General features: G+C 48.1%; 1 protein-coding gene across 9 annotated transcripts in view; it reads right to left on the reverse strand.

Annotated features, from left to right (window-relative positions):
• The window catches only part of KLHL3 (kelch like family member 3), a 55529-nt gene that overhangs the window by 1719 nt on the left and 29440 nt on the right, over positions 1-24370 (reverse strand). For 6 of the 9 annotated variants that reach the window (XM_085312832.1, XM_085312833.1, XM_085312835.1 and 3 more), the window contains 11 exons: positions 23290-23452; positions 20149-20258; positions 15509-15625; positions 14557-14706; positions 11389-11506; positions 11024-11221; positions 10109-10210; positions 7109-7237; positions 3378-3518; positions 3016-3159; positions 1-2723 (listed from right to left, as the gene is read on the reverse strand). The exon at positions 1-2723 is cut by the window's left edge and continues 1719 nt beyond it. In XM_085312832.1, coding sequence (XP_085168958.1) covers positions 2695-2723; positions 3016-3159; positions 3378-3518; positions 7109-7237; positions 10109-10210; positions 11024-11221; positions 11389-11506; positions 14557-14706; positions 15509-15625; positions 20149-20258; positions 23290-23452 — 1401 coding nt within the window. In that variant the 3' untranslated portion in view covers positions 1-2694. The remainder of the gene's footprint in view (positions 2724-3015; positions 3160-3377; positions 3519-7108; positions 7238-10108; positions 10211-11023; positions 11222-11388; positions 11507-14556; positions 14707-15508; positions 15626-20148; positions 20259-23289; positions 23453-24370) is intronic. The other 3 variants (XR_014896792.1, XM_085312834.1, XM_085312838.1) reach the window with 3 other exon arrangements.

Raw genomic sequence — 24370 nt, forward strand, 5'->3', positions numbered from 1 at the left:
AATACAGCTGGTTTGTCATGTGTTACAGTTGTTCATATTGCATAGCTGGAAAACGAGGTCACTTGACTTGCATAACACTGCAACATTAGAGGAGGAAGGAAAGAAAACCGAGGAGAAGCAGCGGCTGCAGCCAGGAGCGCGGTCCACGAGCCCCGGCAGACGACGGGAGCCTGGTCCTGGCCCGCAGGCCCCCAGGTCGAGGCTGGCGGTGTGCATAAATGCCATTTTRCAACAGCAGAAAATCACCAAAAGCCTGTCCTCCTTTAAAGCAAGGAAGGCTTACAAGAAGAGATGCATATTCCTGTTGGGAAAGCAGATATGCAAGGGRAAAAAAAAAGAAAAACAAAAAACCCCCAACTTTCAGGCATATCCAACCCTTCATGACATCTGACAAACACTGCAAACTTCCAACTTGCATCTCTACAGCACTAACCACTAGTTTTTCTCTCTGACCCACAGAAACTATTAGTCTCTCGCCAATATTTGCCTCTCCGCCRGTGATGCTCCCTGCTAAGGCAGGGCAGCTTAGTCAGCGAATGTTCCCAACTTCTATTTAGCTTTACGTTGCCTGTGTGTACACCTGACCCAATGAGGCACACGTGCCAAATGCTTGTCCACCTTGGCCAGTCGTCATCTCAGTCTGACGACGGAGACTAACTCTGTCCCAAACCTCGGCCTGTCCCATTTTATCCTCTGGGACACTGAATTTGTGCATCTGTCTGACCTAAGGCATCATCTGGCTTTTTTGTCACCATAAAGATGCACCTCCGGACCGGGACTGGTAGCAAGATTTAGTCAGGGGACACCTTCCTACCACCTTCATTTTCACAATAAAAAAGTCCACCATAAAAGAGCAGCAAATATTACTCCTATTTTGATACATTTCAGTGGAGATCGTAAAACCCAGAGCAAGGTGCTTAGAGGGTCTTACAGAAATGACGTTTTTTATTTTAATTATCAACACTGAGCAGCAGGCTGATACACTGTTCCCCCCACACTGAACAGGCACCCAAGTCAAAAGGACTGTGTCAGCTCAAACACGAAAAMTCAGCTTATTTACAGAAGTAATCTGTGCCCCTTCTAAAAACAGCACAAGGCGATTCAGCCTTAGGTCCCTCCGAAAACAATTTTTAAAGTATTTTTCTTTTTTACCGTAGAAGGTCATAAATGGTTTTAATAAATTCTTTTAATAGGAGCTCTATGGAGATATAAGCCAGCAGAAAAACAGCGGTGCATGCTACAGGTCGACAGCAACATACCCAGACACAGCCCTGCAGGCCAGATGCCCACTACAGAAAGCCTCAGTTGAGCTATGGGGGGAGAAAAAAGAAAACAGTGAAACAAGTTCTCTTTAAAAAGACAACAAAATGCACAAAGTGAGCTGAGAAAACAAAAACAAGAGGAGAGGAAACATCTTTCTTCATCAGTTCCCTTTAGCTGGGGAGTTTTTAGGAGTCTGCCCCCGCCTACAGAAGCATGTTGTGGCTCACGGGAGTCACCAGAAAGGTTATTTGTAGGCCAAACATCCCCTTCARCGGAAAGCTTTAAGAATCTGGGATGTAACCAAGACAACTGCATCACAGCTGGATCCCATTTGTCCATTTTGTTGTGTTTTGAATAATCTTATCAATTCTTCGTACTGATGGAAGAACACACTCAGTACCGGAGAAATTTAAATAATTACAGTGACACTGATTAGTAACMTCTCCATACTCTGGAAGCCTTAAGACACTGTAGGTATTTCACCTCGGTTACTAACCCCTGCATGGGTGACCGAGGGTTCTCGCCGTACCGCGTCTACATTCATGGCACCATCCGGTATTTCTTTTGATACCTAAACGCTGTACTATGAGATGGCACTGAAATGCTGGACAGAGCTAGAACTGGGGTTTCAGCACAGCACGGAAACGTGTGGGTCAGGAGTACCTCCTGCTCAAGCAGGAGCTGTTCGACAGGAGCGATAACCCCCCCTCCCAGAGCAGCAGACTCCTCCGGGGTCGCGGTGTTCAGTGCGGTTGAAGTGCTGAGACACCGGCGCCAGGAACGGCACCGCCCAGCAGGTCCCATCACGCACAGGAAACGGCGCTCACGACCATGATAAAAATCACACGGTGTTTATCTCCCACCACACAACAGGCGTCCCAGGGGTACGTACAGTAGTCCAGTGGCAAATACAAACGCAGTGTCACACAGCCCGAGCACCCGGCTCCAGCCCGTTTCTGCTGACTGCTTCTGCTCTTGGTACTTCCAAGTTTCCACTGTCAGTAGTGAAGTCCACCCTCCAGGCACAAGGAGTAAATTCAACCAATAATGCACACAGAGCATCAGTAGTGAAGAAATCCAATAGTGTTCGTTTTTCACTCACATGTCCAAATGTAGCAGTTTGACTTCGCACAAGAAATTCAGTGCCCGCAGTTCAAGCACAGTGTTCATCCCAACTAGCTGTTGAGAGAAACGGTTGATTGCACCACAGATCACAAGCARCACCTCGTGCCTGGCATGGACCACATCCCCAGGGGGATCTGCGCTTCGCCGCACAACCCACCGCAGAGCGGATGATGTTTGTAATGTATCACTTGTCACGCTAAGAGTTTAACGGCAATGAGATGGGTCAAGGCAGAGGTCGGTCACCTTCCCAACACCACCTAGCTGGATCCATTTGACTTCTGCTCCTCGCACCGCCTTGATCGCGGGTCACAACGGTTTGTGAATCACAGCCACACCTGTCGTGAGAAAGGAAAACAGACACAAACTTATGGTCGGAGCAGCTCCTGGGTCGTGATGTGGCTAAAAGCTACTGCAAAGCCAAAGACTAGCAACAGGCTAGCAGAGAGCGAGCTGTCTGCTATTTCTGTGAAGGGATCCTCTACTGAAAGCCACACTAAACACATGAAAATGTAAATCAAAGTGTCAGGAGGCACAGCCCTCAAGTTTATGAGGGATCCCAAACATGGTCTGTGTCAAGGAGCTGGACAGCCTTGTGCTCTGCTGCCAGCACTTGCACCCGCTATTCACCTGCGTAGCTTCTCCCAGTGCTCATGCTGGTTGGTAACAACGTCCACTTGTCYGTGATGGGGTTGTAGTACTCCACAGAGGCCAGGTTACAGGAGCCATCATCTCCTCCGACCACGTAGAGGAGTCCGTTCACTGCACACACACCTCCAAAGAAGAGCGCGGACGGTTAGACTCAGGCTAACCCATCCCCTATCCCCCACGACACGCTTGCCTGCCACGTTCAGACTCACTGCAGAGAGGCCGGTATCACACTTTATCACTTTCTTACAGTACTAATTACTTGCACGTTATAGCAATACATTAAAAAAAAAGACACACAGAAAAGAGCAACCAAACAGCACAGAAAGGCACATGGTGGTTACCTGCATTTCTTCTGCACATATTCATGTCCGCRACTTGCTTCCAGGTGTTTGTTCCCGGATCGTAGACTTCCACGCTCTTCCTCACCAAGGGACCATCATGCCCACCAGTAGCGTACAGCAGCCCACTGAGAACGCCAACGCCTGGGAAATAGCGTGCAACGTCGGCCAAGCGTGCAGGGCCGGGGGCTTCACACCCCTGCGCCTGCTCACTGCCTTTTGCCTGGGCCTGTCCAAGGCATTTCCAAAACCCGGGCCAGATGCCTCCAGATCAYGTCCCTCACACGGTGAACACAGCAGGTTTTGCAGTAAGGACCAGGCAACATCCTACCTTTCAGGGTTGCGCCCTCTCCCAGAGGAACATTATTCCCACTATGTTGTCCTGCCTTTATTTAATCTCGTTTGGCCAATTTGCTGTCTCTTCCCATTGCTCTCCTGACTACTGCACCCTGCCCCAACCTGGCTGATGCCCTCCTGCCGCRGGGCTCTCTCCCTTTAGCCCAACTCTCTGTTACCAGGAGCTATTTTCTGCTTCTCCTCCTGCCTCCATGCCACGTGTTTTCATCCCTCCGGCACTTCTCTTCTCAAACACGCTCTGGCCCCAGCTCCTGATGGCACCTGGGTCCCTCTGCTCGCAGGGCTCCCAGGRAAGTGGTTTCCCATGGCCATGCCAGTGCAAGCCACCGTCCCAGCTGCCCCAGCCCTGGATCGTACAGGCTTTTGCCTAATATTAAGTAAATTTAAATTAATTAGTGTGTTCAATCCATGCAAATTAACACTTTCAGCAACATAGCCTCTTTAATAGGTTCAAAAGCCTTTAATAAAACTACCAAGCTGGGATGGTGGTAGAACACAGACATAGATCTGAAYTGCATCATTTTAACCGTGGGCCTTCGCCAGCAGGACAGCCCTCACGTCCTGAAGACGAACTCACGCTGACAATTTGAGAAAAGGCAGAAAGCTGCGTGCAGAGAGGAAAGGGGCTCCGCCAAATTAAAGCAGACRGGTTTTTAACTCGGCCCCCGTGCAAACATGCCGCTGCGGCAGGCTCGTGGGACGGCAATGCGAGGCAGGGGGACGAACGCCGCGCGGGCGCTGTAACTAGACCACACGACTGATCTATTAAAATTTTGGCAGAGGCAAAAATTCCTGCCTGGAAGAGGCAGGAATGCTATGCCAGCCCTACTGACACCACCTCTCTCTTCACCAGATTTTGTTAACTTGCCACAGGCGGGGTTCACCTCTGACCAGGCATCTTCAGTTGTGCCATGAGAGCACGCGAGAGCCGGAGGGATGCTGTAAGCCTAATATAGCATTGCACATAGGTCCTCATTGAGGCWCAGAGGCAATTACCTCTATTTGTCATAAGTATCATAAAATCAGTAAGGTTGGCAGGGACCTCTGGAGATCATCTAGTCCAACCCCCCTGCTCAGCAGGGTCACCTAGAGCGTGTTACACAGGGCTGCGTCCAGGCGGGCCTTGAAGATCTCCATGGAAGGAGACTCCACAACCTCTCCAGGCAACCTGGTCCAGTGCTCCGTCACTCTCACAGTGAAGAAGTTCCCCCTCACATTCAGGCAGAACTTCTTGTGCTTCAGTTTCTGCCTGTTGCCTCTTGTCCTGTCACACAGGGCAACTGAAGAGAGTTTGTCCCCGTCCCCTTGACACCCTCCCTTCAGGTACTTGTACACATTGATCAGATCCCCCCTCAGGCTTCTCTTCCCCAGGCTACAGAGGCCCAGCTCTCGCAGCCGTTCCTCRTAGGGCAGGTGMTCCAGCCCTCKGATCATCTTYRYAGCCCTAYRCTGGACTSTCTCCAGTAGCTCCATGTCTCTCTTGTACWGGGGAGTCCAGAACTGGRCACAGTACTCGAGATGAGGCCTCMCYAGGGCTGAGKAGAGAGGCAGGATCACCTCCCTCGACCTGCTGGCAACACTCTTCCTRATGCAYCCCAGGAKACCATTGGCTTTCTTGGCCACAAGKGCACATTGCTGGCTCATGGTCAACTTGTCATCCACCAGCACTCCCAGGTCCTTCTCTGCAGAGCTGCTCTCCAGAAGGTCAGCCCCCAGCTCGTATTGGTGCCTAGGGTTATTTCTCCCTAGGTGCAGGGCTCTGCACTTGCCCTCGTTGAACCTCAGGAGGTTCCTCTCTGCCCAACTCTCCAGAGAGCCTGTCCAGGTCTCTCTGAAGGGCAGCACAGCCCTCAGGTGTGTCAGCCACTCCTCCCAGCTTGGKATCATCAGCAAACTTGCTGAGGAGGCACTCTGCCCCCTCATCCAGGTCATTGATGCCTGAGCCCATCCGCCTGGGCTGTGTCTTACCATCCGATTACATTCGGCTAYTAGCAAAAATCTGGTGATTTTTTTTCCGTAGTTCAATTAGTAAGTGTAGGAGGGGAGAGGGGCTCTTCCCCACCGCCGGGGCCTTGGGGACGCCCGTGCTCGCCTCCGCTAGATGTCAGCACCGGGATGCGGATGCGGGGCGCTCCGAGCACGGTTGTCGCTGCGCGGGGTGACACATCACGCTGCGGGACCGCTTCTGACGGCGGCTTGTCCCGAGCCAGCGCTCGCCCTGCTCTCTGCTGCAGAAGAACATGCATTTCGGTGACAGCCAGAGCTCGATGTGCTCAGCCATCAGTTTGGGAAGAGAAAATCGCAGCGCTGCGCGGTAGGTGGCTAAGAGCATTTGTAATACAGGACTTGCCGTGTGCCAGCACACTTGCAAGCRGTGCTAAAATCACTGTCACTAAAATCTGTGTCACTACAGGCACAGACTTTTTTTTTGCTGCATTTTGATGTGTTACTGACAACGAGACACTCTGTTTTCCTGCAGTGTTGCAGTCAGACAGCTTCAAGTATCAAGCTGACGTTAAAAGCTTTTTTAACTCAAAACCAACAGCGTGTGACTGTATTTGCCTCACCTGAAGTCAAGAAAAAGATAACAAGAGTGAGGAAAGACAGACCCCGCGGGGAAAGCAGTCTCCCAACGGCCCAGCGCGGGGGGCAATTCCCGCCGCGGCTCTGCCAGCGGGTTAGTCCAGCGGACACGGACAGGCCGGCCCCCGGGCTCGCTCAACCGCAGTAAACGCCACTCTGCGGTTTCACACCGGCCATTTGACACAGGSAGGATCCCCGGCACACGCTAAGCAACAGGACCAATATCCCCACGCTCCCTTTTATCCGAAGATAAGGTGACTTTTAATAGAACTGCTAAAAGCTTTCAGCTCAGCAGAGGCAACCGGAGATCAGTTTTGTTACCTTGACTCGATCTGCAATTTACCCAAAGCAGTTCAGTTTTGCCCTACAGAAATCCCACTGCACCCTTGCAGAGCAGCTTCGTAACAAAAAGCCACACGACAAAAATGTCCCAAGTGGTAGGAGAGAGACGGAGGMGCAGCTTGCCTCTCTAGTCCCTGCCTGAGCGTGCAGCTGGTAATTTGGACAGACAGCTTTTTGCTTGCAAGTGAGATGCACCTGCTAGAGAAGTTACTTAGAAACACTGAACATTATTTCATTAACCCAGAAATTAATTTCAATTTGGCAGATTTTAATGAAGTCAGGATTGCTGCTGAGAGCTTCCAAGCAATTATGAATTTTTCCCTTCATGGAGGGAATAACAGGATTCACCTGCCAGCCCAGCAATGCAAAAAACACTTCTTTCCTTYGCTTTCTACAAAAAGAAGAGCAGCTGGGGATTACCCGCCTTAGGGGACCCGTCTCGGAGGCAGTACCTGCACCACTGCGCCGCGTGCTCATGTCCGCGACGTAAGTCCATTCGTTTGTGGCCGGGTTGTACTGCTCCACGGTACTAAGGCACTGACGGGACGCTCCGTCGTAGCCCCCCACGGCGTAGAGCTTACCTGCAAGAGATGCACGTTGGCACTGGCATTACCTTTACAACGGATCCATGTTACCGTCACGTCTGGAGGCCCCRGGTGAGGACAGATCCCTGCTGCGGGAGGCCCTGGGAGACCTGCCGAAACCTGCTAGGGTGTTTGGGGCAACTCCCACCAGGAGGATCTGAAGCAGWTTCACAGACAAATGGGCCTGTTCTTTTTAAGCAGTTAAGCTGTCAGCTAAGACAAGGAAATGTCAGAGCAGAGCAGCTTAATTAAGAGCCAAAACCCCAGGGGGTTTTCCCAATGACTTGCTGGCCCAGGATAAGACGTAAAATCGGAGCGCATTCTGCTGATCTAGCATTTCCTCCTGTTTGGGTGCTACGTAGCCAGGTGAGCTTTCAAAGGTCGATCCTGTACATTAGCTACGATATCACATAAGCAATAAATATCAATAAACAAACATAACCTCCTATATTAATATACCTGCCTGCAAATCTAGGCCCAGTTTTGAAGAATCTGGGTCACATCAAAGTGAACCAATGCTGCAAATGCAGCATTCAAGTTCAGTTGTACCAAGCGATCACAGCATGGAAGCTACCACAGGAAACTCACAACGTGGTTTATCTTCCTCAACTGAATCAAAGTTGGACAATACCCACCTACAGAGACCAGAAGAGTATGATCAGATGATATGAGCCTACACTAGACAGTAAACAATTAAGGCTGATGCACCACCATTCATAGACTTGACCAATATTCTCTTCTGACCACCCTGTATTATCCATGTATCAGCTGTCTTTTGCATTTAGCTATAAGCTAAATTTAGCTATAAGCTCTCTGGGCAGAGAGAGTTTTTGTGGTCCTTTTCTAGAGCTCCTAGCACACTCAGGCGTTCTGGTTCAAGACCRAGTTCCCTAGACACTGCAAAAAAATAAGCATTACAATAGAGCTCAACAAACACGTAGGAAAATTCTACCCCAACGTTTTGTATGGAACCCGTGAACAAGACTAATTTTAAATCTGAGAGAGCAAAGTCTGGACACAAACACACTATATATAATTCTTCATCTCATGATACTCTCAACAGCAGCTTCCACCTACAGTCTTGCACTTTTCCATCCTCCTCTTTCCGTGTTGTTTCTAAGACTCTAAGAACAGCCTTGCTCTTCTCTTCTGCGAAGCATGTCCCCACGCAATGGTCCTGTCCCTGAACCCCCTTCTCCAACACACAGCTCCAACTCACTGCCCTCCCTAGAGGCCCCGCTGCCGATCAGCATAGGGCAGTTCGTGGGGACTAGGTCTGCAATTCTGCTCCCCTCTCCCCTAAAGAAGTAGAGATCAGCAAGAGAGCAAGTTTGGCAGCAGTTTTGCTAACGAGACTTGTTAAGTTGCGGCTGCCAGGCTTACATATGGATATTCAGCAGACACCATCGCCTTTGAGGTGCACTCTGAGAAGCATGCCACGGGTTTCCTCCAAAAAGCACTCACGTGCCAGCTCTCCCCATGCAGTTCGCACTGGCATTTCAAGCTATCTGCAACTGGTGTTAGCCCTTCCAAAGATGAATATTATGAAGGTACCCATACAAGGCCCAGAGAATCTTTACCCATCCTGTTGCATGCTTGAGKGTAAGATTTGGTGAGTTTTTTTTTTTTTTTTTTGCATTTCTGTATAGGCACAGGCAAGTTCATTCACATTTTCCTATCCTTGTAAGCATTTCAAACGCTTATTTCTGCTGCTGTTTCAATCCGCCTGGTGCGACTCAGTGAATCTAGGCAAGCGTGCCAAACAAAGCAAGACAAGGTAAAGTTCCCTGGCCTCTATCAATCACTAGACATTTTCAGTACCTACAGACATCAGATCAACCTTCTTCATAGAGGAAGGCTCTGGATTAACTACAGGCTGCAGCTTGTTTCCTACACCAATGCAATCAGCTATTCTTATCTATCACATATGCACTTCTTTTTTTAATCATAGACTCCCAGTGGATGAAATATTCATTTGTTCTTTCAAATGAAGCTAATGAGAAGGATTTTGTATGCTTCCAGTAGGAAACCTGCTCACAGAAATGCATCTCACAGGCACGTATTTAAAATTTTTTTTTAGCATTCAAGTGATGGACCTGCTTTAGCAAATCTCAACGACTACCAACAGCCCAGCATTTCACAAGCACAGGCACTGGACAACTTTAAAGGAGATACTYCTTAAACAAACAAGCAAATTTAGCAGAATAACCAATATTTATTCCCATTTCACCTCTCCCTCTTCTCACACAAACATCTTTCACGTACTTCCCATTCGTACAGGTCAAAACAAGCCACTTCAAAGAGAGTTTAACAAGGATCATGCCATCGACTGCTATGCACAGGATTAATGGGAAATTGCTGTGTTATGCTAAAAATGAGGCCAAATAAAATTTTTCCAGTTGCCTCAGGAATGATTGTGCATCAAAAAAAGTTCCTATTTAAATTGATCTTTCTCCTACATCTAGGAGAAATATATCCTCTCACAGTGCCTGCTGACAGCAACAGCACACGCTGCTCAACACTCTTTTCTTAACACTTCATACTGGCCATAGACATCCCAGACTTCGTCTACGAGCAGACCGGGAAGAATAAGGATGCAAAGACACCCACAAACCCTTAGTGGCATTCAGGAGACATGGCCAGGTCCAGAACGGGTCTGAGGCTCTTCGAGAGTCACGCACACTCTCTTTCATGAAGATAAAGAAAAGAACGGAAAAAGTCACAGCCATTAAATCATATAAAATAAATCTTTACCAACGGAAGATAGTCTAGAGAACAGTTCCTGCCGTTCCTTCCTATTGCACTTAAACACTTAAGGCTTCCGCGTGGATCAGTAACTGGATGGAAACAGCTGCCAAATTTTCTTACCCTCCACAACTCCAACTCCAACACTGCTTCTTCTTGTGTTCATGGGAGCCACAAAAAACCACTCATTGGTTTTATAGCTATAGGCCTCAACTGATGCCAGACCTAGTTAAAAAGGGGATACACAGGTTTTCTAATTAAAAAAAAAGAGAAGAGAAAAAGATTGGTGTTGCACTTTCATCTGCCTTCCACCTCCTCCCAAGCCCGTAATTCCTCCCACATTCCTGCGTCACAGTCATCTGCTCCCCTCGCGTCAACACCACTGCTTCAGCAGCGGGAAAACCGTCACCGTGTGGCCCCCGTCCTGGGACTGCTGCCCGACTGACGTGCTGGGAACAGCAAGGTGGAACAGAGTCTAGCCTCCAAGCTCAACTGCCCATGTCCTTCTGAGCACTAGTGTCCATGTAAAGGTTTAAAACCTAACCCGGGCACCCCTCTATTCTACTGATCACCGAACAGTGAGCTCGGGGCTTAGCCGTGGGGCCAAGCTGTACAGCAGAGGTGGGAATCTAAGCACGCAGTTATACCATGACAACTCCCAGACACACACCCCACCAGATGCCTTGTTTGCATTTGATTCAAGTTGCCATGCAAGAAATTCATCCAACACCAGGAAAATGCTCTTTTTAGCCCAGAAGGCACATATTCACATGTAGAACAAAACTGAAAGAATCGTATCACTAAAATAAATAAACRGATAGGGTGATGCACTCTGCAATTACTGACGGGTCAGAATGCGCATGTGGTTAGTTACAGYGCACAACAAATCCAATCTTTGGTTCATTTGCTTCAAAAATCATAACCGAAGGGAGCTGGAACCTCACTAATGGGATTTTAGCAAAGCTCTGCAATCTTTACAGCAGGCCCTGAAAACGTTCTCTGCAGTAAGGGTCTGCCCAGTTTTGTTCGGCCACCTACCAGTGCTGCCATCAAATCCACCCACTGCATACAGGAGATCATTCAGCACAGCGGCGCCCAAAGTGCTGCGTCTTTCCTGCATGCTGGCGATGGACGTCCACTGGTCCTTCACGCCGTCGTACACGTCCACCGTGCGCACCCGTAGAGATCCGTTAAAGCCCCCGACGGCATAAACGTTGCCGGCCATAAATACCACACCTGATAAAAGAGGGGAAAGATTTTAAAGTGATTTTACAAACAGTTTGGGAAAAAACAAATCAAACAGTCGCTTGGAAAACAAGTATCATCAGCTGATCAGCCTTCTGTCCAGCCCTTAAGAGCTGTGCTGGGAAAACAGAAAGGGTCGCAGCAAGCATTCCCATTACCTGCTCTGCATCTCCGGGAGGGAAGCTCAGCAACCTGATCCCATCGCTCCTCCTCAAAATCATAGCACTCCACGCTGCGGATGGCTTTGGGCGCTTGCCCACCCACCACAATCATCACCTGGAGAGGAAAGATGAGAGCTAGAAAATCTCCGTCCCAGCTGGAGCAGCTGCATCCTGCAAAGGACCCATTGGCATAACCCAGTCAAGAGCTGCAGCCAACAATACTGTCARTGTAATTCAGCCCTAGAGAACATACTCTTTGGATGCTGAAGGCCTACCACGAGCTTCTGCAGAGACAGTTATTTCAGACAAATCTATTACAGTGAAAAAAAAATAAAAATAAAAAAGACAACCTGCACACAGTTATGGCCATTTGAATCACACTAAATATAGCTGCCCCCATCAACCCTTCCTCATCTCTTCTGATGCGGGCAACCTGCCCAATTTCCCTGTGAAAAACAGAATTACTTTGTAGCATGACACAGAGAACACTCATTGCAGAGGTATTTTTAAGTGAAGATGACCCCAACATATTTGCCATAGCTGGTCCACRGTTTAGTCGTTATTTTTAGCACAACCATGGAGATAATCGACGCTGCTTAGTAAGACCCGACAGCTGTATTGCCACCCGCAGTGAAGATGGCACTCAGGGAAATCGCTGGGACTATTACAGATGCAGGGGTGCAGGGCTGTGGGTGGACTGCAGAAGAAAGCAATTTGTCAGCTTCATTAAGACCTTTGGCTAAAACACGCACTGATGCAAACCCAGTAATTCAGCTCTAAATTCCTTGCAGATAGGGAAGATCTAACTGAAGCTGATCAACAGCAAAACTCGGAAGCGTGAGAAGTGCTCTGCTGGTCAGACTTAAGGTCCAGCTGCCCCAGACCCTACTTCCAGCAGTGACAGGCAGCGGGTGCTCACGGAGCAGCGAGCAGAACCAGACTGTGTGCACCATGGTTCTTCCCACTCTGCCACCGGGAGACCAATTTTCCTTCTGACTCCCACCCTCTCATCTCACCTGCTATGCCAACTGCTATGAACCACATGCACACAGATAAGAGTCCACATCACTTGTGATGCCTTTGCTGAGAAGCCACTCAATTTGTCCTTGCTCCTGAACACGTTTGCTTTTATCCACCACAGCTATCAGGAGGAAGGACTCGTTCCCCTTACCACAGCACAGCAAACCAGCAAGAGCAAACACTATCCAAGACAATCTGATTTTTACAAGGCCAAGGAGCTGGTAGAAGGTAACTGGCTTCACACACAGTCAAAGAGTAGTTGGGAAACTCTGTCTTTAGTCTCTGCAAGGCAGTTGTGCATAGCTGAGAGGATAAAATTGTCACTGGAGGTTGCAGAGGTAATGAATTCAACCCCTATCGTGGTTGTTTTAGAAGTATGAAGATAGTGGAAGACTGAACACTAATAGAAATGTCTGCTCCACAGATGAACACGAGACATTAGAAAGCAAATCGAATCTAAATCAACAACCTGACTACTATTTGTATAACACTCCCCCACAGAAAGCTGCAGTTTCACACAACTATAGAATTAAGAAATTTGACAGCAGAAYGTAATCCAGCATTAGCAGGACCAGCAGATAAGATGAAAGTTTCTCAGTAACTGGATCACCGAAGACCATCATCTCCCTTTTCTTTACAGTTAAAATGAAGGGARGACACACCTGCAGAAGATTTGGTTTTGTACTTGCAAGTCACAGTATAGCACATGTTGAGAACCTCTAAAATACCTGACTCACTGCTCATTTTCATCCTTAACTTACATAGTCCTTGAATAAGCCCATCACGATATCCCCAAAACTACGTTGACCAATTTTGGTGAAGTGCCAGCAGGTGGAAGGCACGCAATGCACTCTGCAGAGCTGGGATTTCACAAGAGCCCAAGTCCAATATCTAAATACCTCCACATCCCCTCACAGCGCAGATCTCATTCGCAGTCTCACCAAAATAAGCTCCCTATGATTTATAGTATGATTTACAGTTAAAAAAAAAATAATACCCTGTGGTTTTGACATCTTACAATCTCTGAAACGCTCATTAATAACTTCAGTGACAGTTTGTTGAGAGACATGCCAACCGCCTTTCTCTTATGCACGGGGAAATATTTGCTGTTGTCATTTTTCCACTCGCTGATAAAGCAGAGGCGAGAGCATCACATGCCTCCAGGATAAATGCAGGGCATAACAAGGTTTATTTATTCAGTAGCTGCTTAGTCTATTGAAACTTGCTTCAGACTTCCCGTTCACACGTCCGGCGTACGGCTGTTTCCTGCCTTCCTGGCTTCTGAGTACATCGACAAAACRACGAGGAGGAAACCTACGGCACCCTCTCCGGCAGGGCACGACGTACAGCGCTACGCGTCGGCAGAAGCCTCGGCCGGTCCCTCAGCACCACCGATGTCTGCCTCCAGCCCTTCCCACCCCACGGAGGTCACGGCTCCAGGAGCTATGACTCCTCGCGAGACTGCTCGGGACTGACAACTCGTTTTAAGAGTAGAGGCTTGCACTTAGGAAAGGAGAGACTGCATCTTCTAGGGGTTTATCCAACTTAGCTATATACCCGTGCCGGGCAGAGGCAATACCAGAGGACAGAGTAAAACKCTTCCAAGGATGACACGAATCATCTTACCCAGACGAGTTATTTCTGCACACTCCCCAGCAGATAACGGCACGCTCATTCCCCCAGCAGCAGTCTTCTGCTCTTGCACAGGACAGTTGGTTCCCCTGGCCTAAACTCTCAATGTCTTAACTGACTGCATTCAAAGCTAACAACTCAACTGATTTTGCTTGCATCCGTGGTTCTGCCAGTGCTGACGATAAGGTTTCATGCACATTTACACCACTAGTCCCAAGTATCGCCAGTTTTAAGGAGCTGGTATGGCACGTCCTCTGTGCAATTCCACTCCTCCACGCTGCTCCCACAACACAGAGGCTCGAGGACCGGTCACAACACATGGGAAATACAGCACACACGCCACTGCGGGATTCCCTTCAATGGGCTCCGAGCCATTGAAATGCAAATGGACTAGGAGTTAGTGGGAAGCAACACAAGCTCCTTTCAAAGGCAGAAGAGACCACCAGAAATAATTAGGTCAGCAGATACAAAGGTACCTTTTCTTYCCTCTTTTCGGAGGGGGATTGGGCTTACCTTTGGCAGGCTAACTGGAGTCCTCGGCTTCGTTCTGGGATTCTTTATCAGTTGCCTTTGATCCAGCGGAAGCAAGTGATATTTCATGGCCTCGATAAGGAAGTCTTTACACGTGTTGTTATTCTTGATTAAAGCTTCTTCTTCAACAGTCTGAGAACACGCACACAGGAAAGATCACTTAAGCTGAAGCACTTGATGGTGCTGCTCACACGAAGTTTTGCAGAAAGCATACAAAAATTGGAACAGCGCTCCCAAAGTACCAACACAAAATCAAACGTAGAAGACAGACGCACAATTCTAGCTCCTTCCAAAGATATGTAGGCATTAACATCCAAGCTCGCTTTCCTCTGGGATAACTAAGGAGTAGCAGCACCGCCTCTACTTTGCCACCCTCTGTCAGGCAATTAGCAGCTGTCTAAAGCCTTAAGAGCAAATATCTCAGCAGAGTACAACTCACCAGGATGGAATCTGGGAACAAAATACGTGATTTGCTTTGAGTTGGGATTTTTGAGGAGAGGTAGTATTTTTTATTAAATCAGAAGACATAGCTGTGAGGGGAGATATCATGGGTTCACCTTGTGTATACCAATTTTATTTCAATTGTAGCCACTTTTTGTAGCCACTGTAACAGCACCACCTGAGTATTTTCTCATGAAAAATACTGAGATATTTGCTTCTAAATGCTTTCACCACGGTTGGCAGGAGCTCCCTGGGGCAGTTTCTAGGTATTGCTCTGCTCTCCGTGCTGCCCAGAACACAGTTTACATTTTACATGAAGGCTCCCACCCCACATGCTGATTTTCAGAAACCACACGGTTTTTCCCTTTAGTCCTCTATTTACAGACTCAGTGACAAGCCAAATTACCTGTCTCAGAAGCAAATAGCCAAGCCAGAGATTAATGCACTACTGTCAGCTTAAGTGCAAGTATTAATTACTTATTTTCCGACTAACCTGTACAAGATAATCTCTGGGCAAAAGGGGTAGGCGAACATGCTCCATCAGCTTAGCCATGTGCTCTAAGCGAGATTCCTTCTCATAATTTATCCAAGAAATAACAGCTTCAAAGACCTACATAGATAAAGTACAATTAGTGCAGAAAAGAGAAGAGGCTTGCACAGCTGCCTCCCCAAAATCAGAGGCATTGTGATTTGCGATACCTAAGGARGGAGACGCAAGATCTCTATCAAACAGATGAAAAACCTCATGATAGCATGCACAGAGCACAAGCGACCTGGCAGCGAGGAGTTCAGCTTTCCATGCATATTAACGAGCAACTTCCTATCTAGATGAGCTGTTTCACTCTCAAAGCTAAGCCTAGGTCCAGGACAACCACATACCTCTGCTACGTTAGCAGTGGAAAGCAGCCAGGAAACTCCATTAGCCTTCTGACATTTGCACTGGACATTATTCATGAACCGAGCCACAGCGATTACCGCCGAAGGGCTCCGCTCCCACRTTAAGTTGCTACGATCACGATCATGTTTCATCACTTCAGCAGGTCCTYCCAAAACCACAAAAGCTTCGGGACAAGCTGACCACGGGTGCAGCAAGACCCTTGCGGCAGGTTTCGGATGCCACCAGTCCCTACGCAGCGCTCTCATCTCATGGCTAGCGCCGCCAGCGTGCTTCCCGCCGGAGACGAGGGCGCGCGGGACTGCTGGCCAGCCCCAAACCTCCCGCTTCGTTTCCAGATCCAGCCAGCTCAGATAAGCATCCGGCTGTAACTCAGAGGCAAAGGGTGCACAAACAAGTCCACGCAGCAGCAGCTGCTAYGCAGGGAGCACTGCACGCTCTGCTACGCAACGGCCCCCACCAAGATGGGCTCGATTCGCCCCTGCCACTGCCCAGGGCTTCCTCGAAGGACACCAGCCTGGCCAGGCTGATGTGCTCCAAGGGACCACGTAGGAGGATACTGCTCCTCGCAAGGATGAACTGGCTGGGAAATTCAGCAGCTGTACTCCCCCGTGGACTCAAAATCAAGCTCTGGCACTTAAACTTGCATCTACGGGCAGAATCATCCTCAGGATCTTCCCGCCGGCAGGGCCCCGGAGGACCCGGGCATRCCCCTCGTGCTCGCTCCCCGGGAAGGGTGAGCGTCCCCAAGGACATGCCCTCCGTTTCAACCTCCCCCAGGGGTCACCAAATGGTCAGGCCAATTTGCAAAAGAGTTTTTTTTTTTTTTTCCCTCTCCTCTCCATCCCTCCCGTCACTCCCCAAGGAACCGTTTTGTTCTGCCCACGGTCGGCTGACTCGTAAGAATTGACTGGAGCTGAGGGCACCAGCTCTCGGTCCCAAACTGCGGCCAGCGAATGCATTTGCAGAAGGTGCTGACGCTTGTGCCCTCGCACACGAGGGAGGCAGGCTGGGAAGGGGATTCCTCCTTTTGGCTGAGCTATATCCTTTAAAAAACTAACAGGGCAAGCAGTAAGGAGCCTCGTTTCCTACACCAGCAAAGCTTCTGCTGAACCATTTGGAATTCAGGAAGCAGCAGCAGCGAGGATTTAAGCAAAGCAACAGGGAGCCCTGTAATCAAATCATAGSGAGCACAGAGGAAAGTAACTACTGCAAAACCCTTAAGCACTTTCAAATGAAAAAAAAAACATATATATATGTATTTACACACTATTTCATTTTGGCTACAAAGCCTTACAAATAAAAAAACATGGTAGTTCTGAGACTGTTAATGGCAAATGAGCACGGAAGGAGWAAAAAGCAATTTTTAGCCAATAATACAAGCTTTTCATCAATCTTTTTGGCACTAATGCTGAGCTACAGAGTAGGTCACTGGATTGGGATAGATTCTGCTATAGATCAGGATGACAGAGAACAAGTCTTAAAGGAGGGTAAAGCAGCAAGCGAGCAATAAAGCGCCTCCTCGGGGCTGCAGCGCGTTCCCCAGGGAGGCACGCACTGACACAGCCCTGCTGTGCCCACTCCAAAAACAACAGGGAAAAAAAAAAAAAAAAAAAGACTGGCACCTCCCATTGGCACTAATTTCTAATTTTAAGAGGGAGAGGAGAAAAAAAAATCTTTATCCGAGATACCAGCATCTCTATTTAAAGGCTGCGAGCTGCCACGTCTGCTCCCACCGCTCGGCTCGGCTCGTGCTCCCGCGCGCCGGCGGCCGCGGGGGCTGGTTTCGGCGGTGCCCRGCCGGCCCCGGCGCCGCTCGCAAAGGGGAGGCAGCAACACATCCGCCGCTGCTCTGCCCGGCACCCCGGCTGCTAGGGCAGGAGCAAGCCCCCAGATCCCAACCCTTTGAAGGGCCGGGCTCCTGGCAGGATTTCAGGTTGACAGGAGCCATCTCCCCAGCACTCCAAGCCCCATCATTTCACACATCGTTAGTAAATACGAACACGCATGCTTCTTTAAAGCGTTTCCTTGCGTGCGTGTGCTTTGGTAACTCGAGAGCCACTGAAGGCAGCAGACAGCATTGCTAAAACCGCCTTCAAAGTACTCAGCTACAGCAAAAGCAGCCGGCAGGGACCAAAACAAACATTTCAGCCCCCGGCCTGAAAGAGCCTATGCAAACGCAGAGCTCAGCAAGAGCAACGGAGGCGCGGGACAGCAAGGCAGGTATTCCCCGAACGAAGGGGCAAATCCTCCCGGCTGGCATCGCCTTGCAATTAAAACAGGTTACTGCAGTAGCAGACAATTTTGGCAGTCGTGACGGTCTATGGACATAAGCACGACAAAATTTATAGGGGCATAAGGGATATATTTCATTAGGCCAACTGGAATTAGCTGGGGGATGGCAGAGGAAGGGAGAACGTATTGGTTTTGGGCGCACGCGCCTGACCTAGAAGCATTATAGCCGCAATACTTCCCCCAGTGGGCCTGTTACTCGTGGCCCTGCCAGGATTTGGCTCTAATACTTCCAGCTGCTCCAAGAGGTGCAATTACTCCGGGTCACCGACTGCATTATAAATACGAGCTACAGTAAGAGCAGCAGCGAGAGCGCTTCTCGTGAAATCTCCTTGTCGTAATTTAGCCCTCAGAGGGTTTAAGTATTTGCCTATTTACGACGTCATATTGTTTAAGGACAAATTTTGATCCATCGCGTGCACACACTTACACACATACAAGTGTGCRGGTGTGTAGTACACACACGCACCCCCCAACAGAAAGGAAGAACAAAAGTCGGGAGAACTGCTCATCTGTCACCCTGCAGCTAACATTAATTAGCAGTCTATCAATATAACTTCAATTTTCAGCACTTTATTTTCCCTTCGGACTCCAGCACATTTCATGTTTATATTCAAATCCCGTCTTTTGCTTATCTGCTTTTATTAATATCTGTTGTTTTGAACGTGCCACTTATGCTTACGTTTCCTTCCACAGACCTGCGTAATCAACTAAAATCAGCCAAAGAAGTACTGGTTTTGATTGTATAAAGCTCGGATGCAGGAGGGAGCACTTTGATTTCTCCAGGCACAAGGCCAATAAAAGCTTGTTAACAATGCTGCACAGGACTGGAAAAAATCGGTTACTAAACTTGCACTTCCCTTTGCAGGCTGCTGGGCTCACGCAAAGCAATTTTGCCGTGAATTTGCGCTGTTCGTTTCTCCCCTTCCAGCCGTGCGTGCGCGGCACAGAGCGGCACCCCGCGGAGACACCCACGCTCGCCCCAGGCCCGCGGAAACACACGACGAGCGCCGCCAAGGCTGCTGGTTTAGGATGCGAACGAAGCGCACCCTGCTCCACGAGCACCTCACACGGCACACCGGTGCCGCGTGGACCGAACCACGCGYGCCCGCAGCCTGGCGGGGCTGGGCAGGATGGGTGCACGCGCTTGGCCCCAGGCGCTCAGCACGGCGCCGCGGGCGTTCAACGGGGTCCTGAAGCTACAAGCTCTCCCGCAGCCTCCCCGAGCGCCCATCTCCCTGCAATTCAGAGGCGAGCTCCAGGACCCTCCAGGGGCACGTTTTCCTTCCCCCAAACCTGGCGCAGGTCATACAAGAAGCCCCACGCCAAAGGCCGGGGGTGGTCCCAGAGCTCACCAAGCGCCGTGATCACCGGGCCATCCTTCTCTCTGATCGTCTCACTTTTAGTTCAGAGCACAAGAGATGTGTTGAACATTTCAAACCACAAAACAGCAGCAAGCAATGCCTTTTCCCCCTCTTTTCATTAAAAACATGGACRATACTGGAAAAACGTTGGGTTTTTTTTTGGGGGGGTGGGGAGTGGACCGCCTTTAAGTTGTCATGGTCCAAGGTGCACCACAAGGCAATATTCCTCCCTGACCTAGGGAAATTCACCTTTTGGTGAGGTTTTAAGGCAGGTARCAGGAGCTTTATGCCAGCAGAAGACGGGAGGCTACCAGCTTTCCAGGGACAGACGGAATTCAGTTCTGCCCCTCAGGGTTTGGCAGAAAGATATGGATCTGCGAATCGTTACTTCATATAAAGAACAACCAAGTGAAGGTCGTTGTTATGTGCTTTTAGGATTCTCATTATTTTTAATTTTCTTTTCCATGCAAGGTCTGTTRGAAAACGGCCCCTAAATAGCATAGCATAAGAATAGTTTCCAGTATAAGATTTCAAAACATTCCAGCATTCTTAAATTCACTGTTGCTACACAATTTACTGTACCTTTTCTTCAGAGGAGACTGTGAGCTTGTCACTTGATATTAAACTGCAAACCTGGTCCAGACTAAGGCTAAGAAATTCTTCTCCTAGCATCACCTCAGGGAAGTGCTGCTCTGTTCAACAAATGAAAAGGTGGAACAGAAAATTATAATGAAATCCGTGCTTTAAGTCAAGGGAAGGACTAGAGCATTCAGAGAACCCGTATTATAACAGCTCTGAGCGACCAAGGCAAACACTGCACGCGGGAACTGAATTGTCGAATGTAGAAACAAAACAGTCTCAGAGCTGGTTAAAGAAATTTGATGTTATTTAAAATAACATAAGCCCCACAAGATTCTTTCGTAAATAATAATAAATTGTAAACTGGGACTTAACTTAAGCCACTGTAAGTATCTTCTCATGGCAGATGAGATTACCAGCAGCATTTGAGAAGACTGTCAGTCTGGAGATCTGGAGCCAGACCACCTCGAGATTCGGTTCTCATCCACTTCAGCAAGCTAGACAGAACCAGACCTGCTCGACGCTTGGGCAAGAGACTCCAGCAAGGGTCCCTGATATTTCTAGGTATTCAGAGTGAAGCCCACCTTTAAAGTGATTTGGCCAAATATCATCAATTTGGTGCTTATAGACCAGCCGCGAATCAGCCTGTGAGCGAGATGCGAGASATCCCGCAGCAGCGAGCTGAACCCACGTGTGAGGAGCGCGAGAAGAGATGGGGAAAGGTGGATCCGCATCCGATGGGCTCATGTGGGATCATGCTCCTTCTCTCCTGACGCTTCTTCCCCCCTCCCCCCCCAAAATACACAAACTTCATCTTTCCCCTCCTMAAGACTCTCAGCACCACACCTCCACCTTCCCAAGTGACCTTGTGTCTCTCTCCGTATAGACTTAACTTTACAAATTTCTTCTCTTCTTGCCTCCAAATGCCTCCTGTAACTCTGGGAGCCACTTATAACAAAATRCAGCAACTTACACCACTGTCTTATAATCACAGACTGGGAGACTTCTGACTCGTCGCAACACAGTTCCAAAAGGCATCGTCTGAGCTGCCCCACCTTACACCTAGTCAAGGGCTGCTAGGAAACAATTAAGTATTTATAGGTCAAAATGGCCATCAGCCAGTTGCAGACAATTTTACAGTTTGTTACAAATACATGCCAATTTAATCTCATCTAARTCCCTGAAACACAGAAACTTGAGTCTTAGACTCTTTATCTGAAGTAGCTTTTTCCAAGCCCTCATCCCTTTAGCTCTCGGAGGTTCAGAYTCACATACCCAAAGAGCTCCCTCTGCAGCCAGATCCACCTCTTATTTTCACCTCCACAAAGTACTTTGTCGGCCAAAAAGCAGCACTACAGAGGCGCAAGAAGGCACGACTTCCAGAGTGGAGCACCTCGGAGATCTCACCTGAACAACTCCTAACCAACTCCAGCACTTCAGGGCCATTTGGGTTCCTCCTGTCACAGACCCCATTTAAGATTCCTAGGGACCAAAATGCCCTAGCTAACYGAAATGCCCTAGCTAACCTAAAGACTCTCGATTAAAAGTATCAGTATCTGGATAAAGCTTCATAACCTGCGTTATGCTGGAAATCACATACAAGTGCAAATGAACTCGTCTGGCCTTAAACACCTGTGAAAAAGAAAATGCTCCTGACACAGTAAACTCTATGTACTCTGACTTCTGGACACAATCTCCTATTCATTCTAGACTGGCATTTRGCAGCAGAAAGATGTTTGATCTCTTCTTATTGCTGGAAGTAAGAAAAATATTTACTGATTTGAGTAAAGTAAGAACTTGTGCCTTCTTGCATCAGGAAGGCCCCTCTACCTACTAAAGTTATCCATTGGCTAGAACTAAGCATTTCCTCAGTAACTGAGCTCATACAATCACGGACTCTCGAGCTTGTGGACTTCTGTCTCTGTTTAATGCTTGTTACATAAGCAACATAGTGAAAAGAATTTTAATGGCATTTTTATTAATGGCGCTTCATTAACATTACATGGGCTATTGTACTAACTGGGACACATGAAGGCCAATGAAACAACAAAGCAGACCTTCTAATTGCCAAACAAGCAAATAAATACACAGTGAATGCACTGCTTGTTGGGTTAAAGATTAAATAGGGCCTGGAAGCAAGGATAATGAGATATTACAAGCAAGCCTTTACACAATTAACCATTCCTTCCAGGGTACCTTTTCCTCCAGGGGATAATACAGCCAGAGCAGCTGAAAAGGTTTTACTTTTACTTGCAGGAGAAGAGGGGAGGATCTGGTGGGCATAGTTTTATTCCACTGAGCCTACTTATGGTCCAATTAAAGAAAATAATGTACCAGGAAAAACGCTGCAGGATAGAGCAGGTGCTCCAGGAAACAGCAGGTGTATTTTTGTCTGTAAAAATAGACAGAATTGTGTAGAGATAATTACCAGCTTCTCTCAAGAAGAGATCAAGGGCTACTTTCCTGGAGAAGACTAGAAAGCACAGGGGAGTTGAGAGCATGGCCCCACTTGAAGCAGCTTCACATTTACGCCTCCAGAGAGAGATGCAGAAAGCAATTGCCCGAACCTACTTATTGCAGCCAAGCAAACCCACTGTCAAGGAAGCAAGCATTAGAGAAGCATTAAGGAGTGTACACACACATGGTGCAAGTGGCTCTTGTTCCACTGATCAGAAGCTCAAATTTTATGACAATTTGTTTTAGCTGAGTGTTCCTGCGCCCATCAAGATTTAATTTTGCTAAATGCCAATTATTCCTAGAATGCACAAGTTCACAATCATATCTTACTGCTGTCACAGGCCAGCATATAAAAGAAAGACACTAGCACACCAGCACAGCTTGTGCTGTTGAGCAGGCTGCCAGAGACTTTATTACAAATAAATTGATCAAATATTTTGTAGACTAGGATCCAAAGAATCATTTTTTTCTACCTCCAAGGTTCTCCCTGCAACCAAATTAAATCCCCAAATTTGCAACATCACTAAAAGTCACAGGTCTGYCACCCAATAAAGTATTCCACCCCATGTTCTTTCTAAGATGAGAAGTACAGAGAGCTTCACTGGGATATGTTGATCTTGCTCAACTCATCAGCCAACACTACCTGGAAACAGGCTGCACTCTCCAAATGGACAACCCTCTCCTCACCTGCATAGGCATTGGCCTGCTGCAGAAGTTCGGTACATGCGTGCACGTCTGCAAAGGCTCGAATTCCAAGGCAATTTGTGGGATGCAACTGGGACTGAAGAAAATCACAGCAGTTTTTTCTAACATCCATCAGCTGCAATAAACTAGCAGCTGGCAACAAAACCTGAAAAGACAAGAAAGGGGAATTGAGAGTTAGCAATAGAGAAAGTTGATTCCTGACTTAAACAAATAAGGTCTAAATCCCCTTTACACAGGGATGTGTCACAGAGACGTAAAAAGACACGTTAAAGTTTTAGCATTATCTAAATACGGAAACTCCCACTCTGTGCCCTGAGAGATGRAAATAGCTTTACTACATGGATCTAGTACAGCTCATCTCCTCACATCTCCTGAAAGGCYTCAAGGCAGGCAAGAGGAGGACAAAACATACGCAACCATGGACACACCTGAATTTCTGGTTTTGCTCCAGGTAGGTCCAGCACAGAAGGTTTTTCCTTTACATGGTAAACATGTTTACCATCACATTTAAAGCCTATGCAAGCCCAGTGCTTCATCACCCTCAAAGCCTAGYGCATTTGCATTTCCAACAAAACCTTGTTGGCTCGTGAGCAGCGGAGACGAACTGCTACGTTAGAGAGGGATTTCTCAGCAACCTCCAGGAGGTTTTTAGGTATAGCAAGGCTCTCCGGAAAAATGCAGTAAACTCTGGACATTTCAGTCCTGTGGTTCACTGCTGCGCCTGCACATGAAGTACTCCTTTGTACCTGTAATACTAAAGTGTAAAAAAGCGAGACAAAATCATGTCAGGAATGTGACATCTGCTGGAAAGAACATCTGAGGCCAGCAAGTAAGAAAAAGGAAGTAAAAAATAAAGTCAGTCTGGATGTTACAGCTCATGACATCAGCAATTTCCTTTCTAACAGTCTTACAACAACTGCGGACGTTTCTTATTCCAGCTTTTCTACAACTCTGGCTGGTTCACACATGTCCTTCTAACCAGGCATCTGCGCTCACCATCTAAACATAGATTTCCRGAAAATTATTTCCGACTGAAAAAACAAGTGATCGTTAAACAAAACAA

Source organism: Rhea americana, unplaced genomic scaffold (genome assembly GCF_003343005.1).
Source record: "Rhea americana isolate MKP2758 unplaced genomic scaffold, rheAme1 scaffold_37, whole genome shotgun sequence".
Lineage (NCBI taxonomy): Eukaryota > Metazoa > Chordata > Aves > Rheiformes > Rheidae > Rhea > Rhea americana.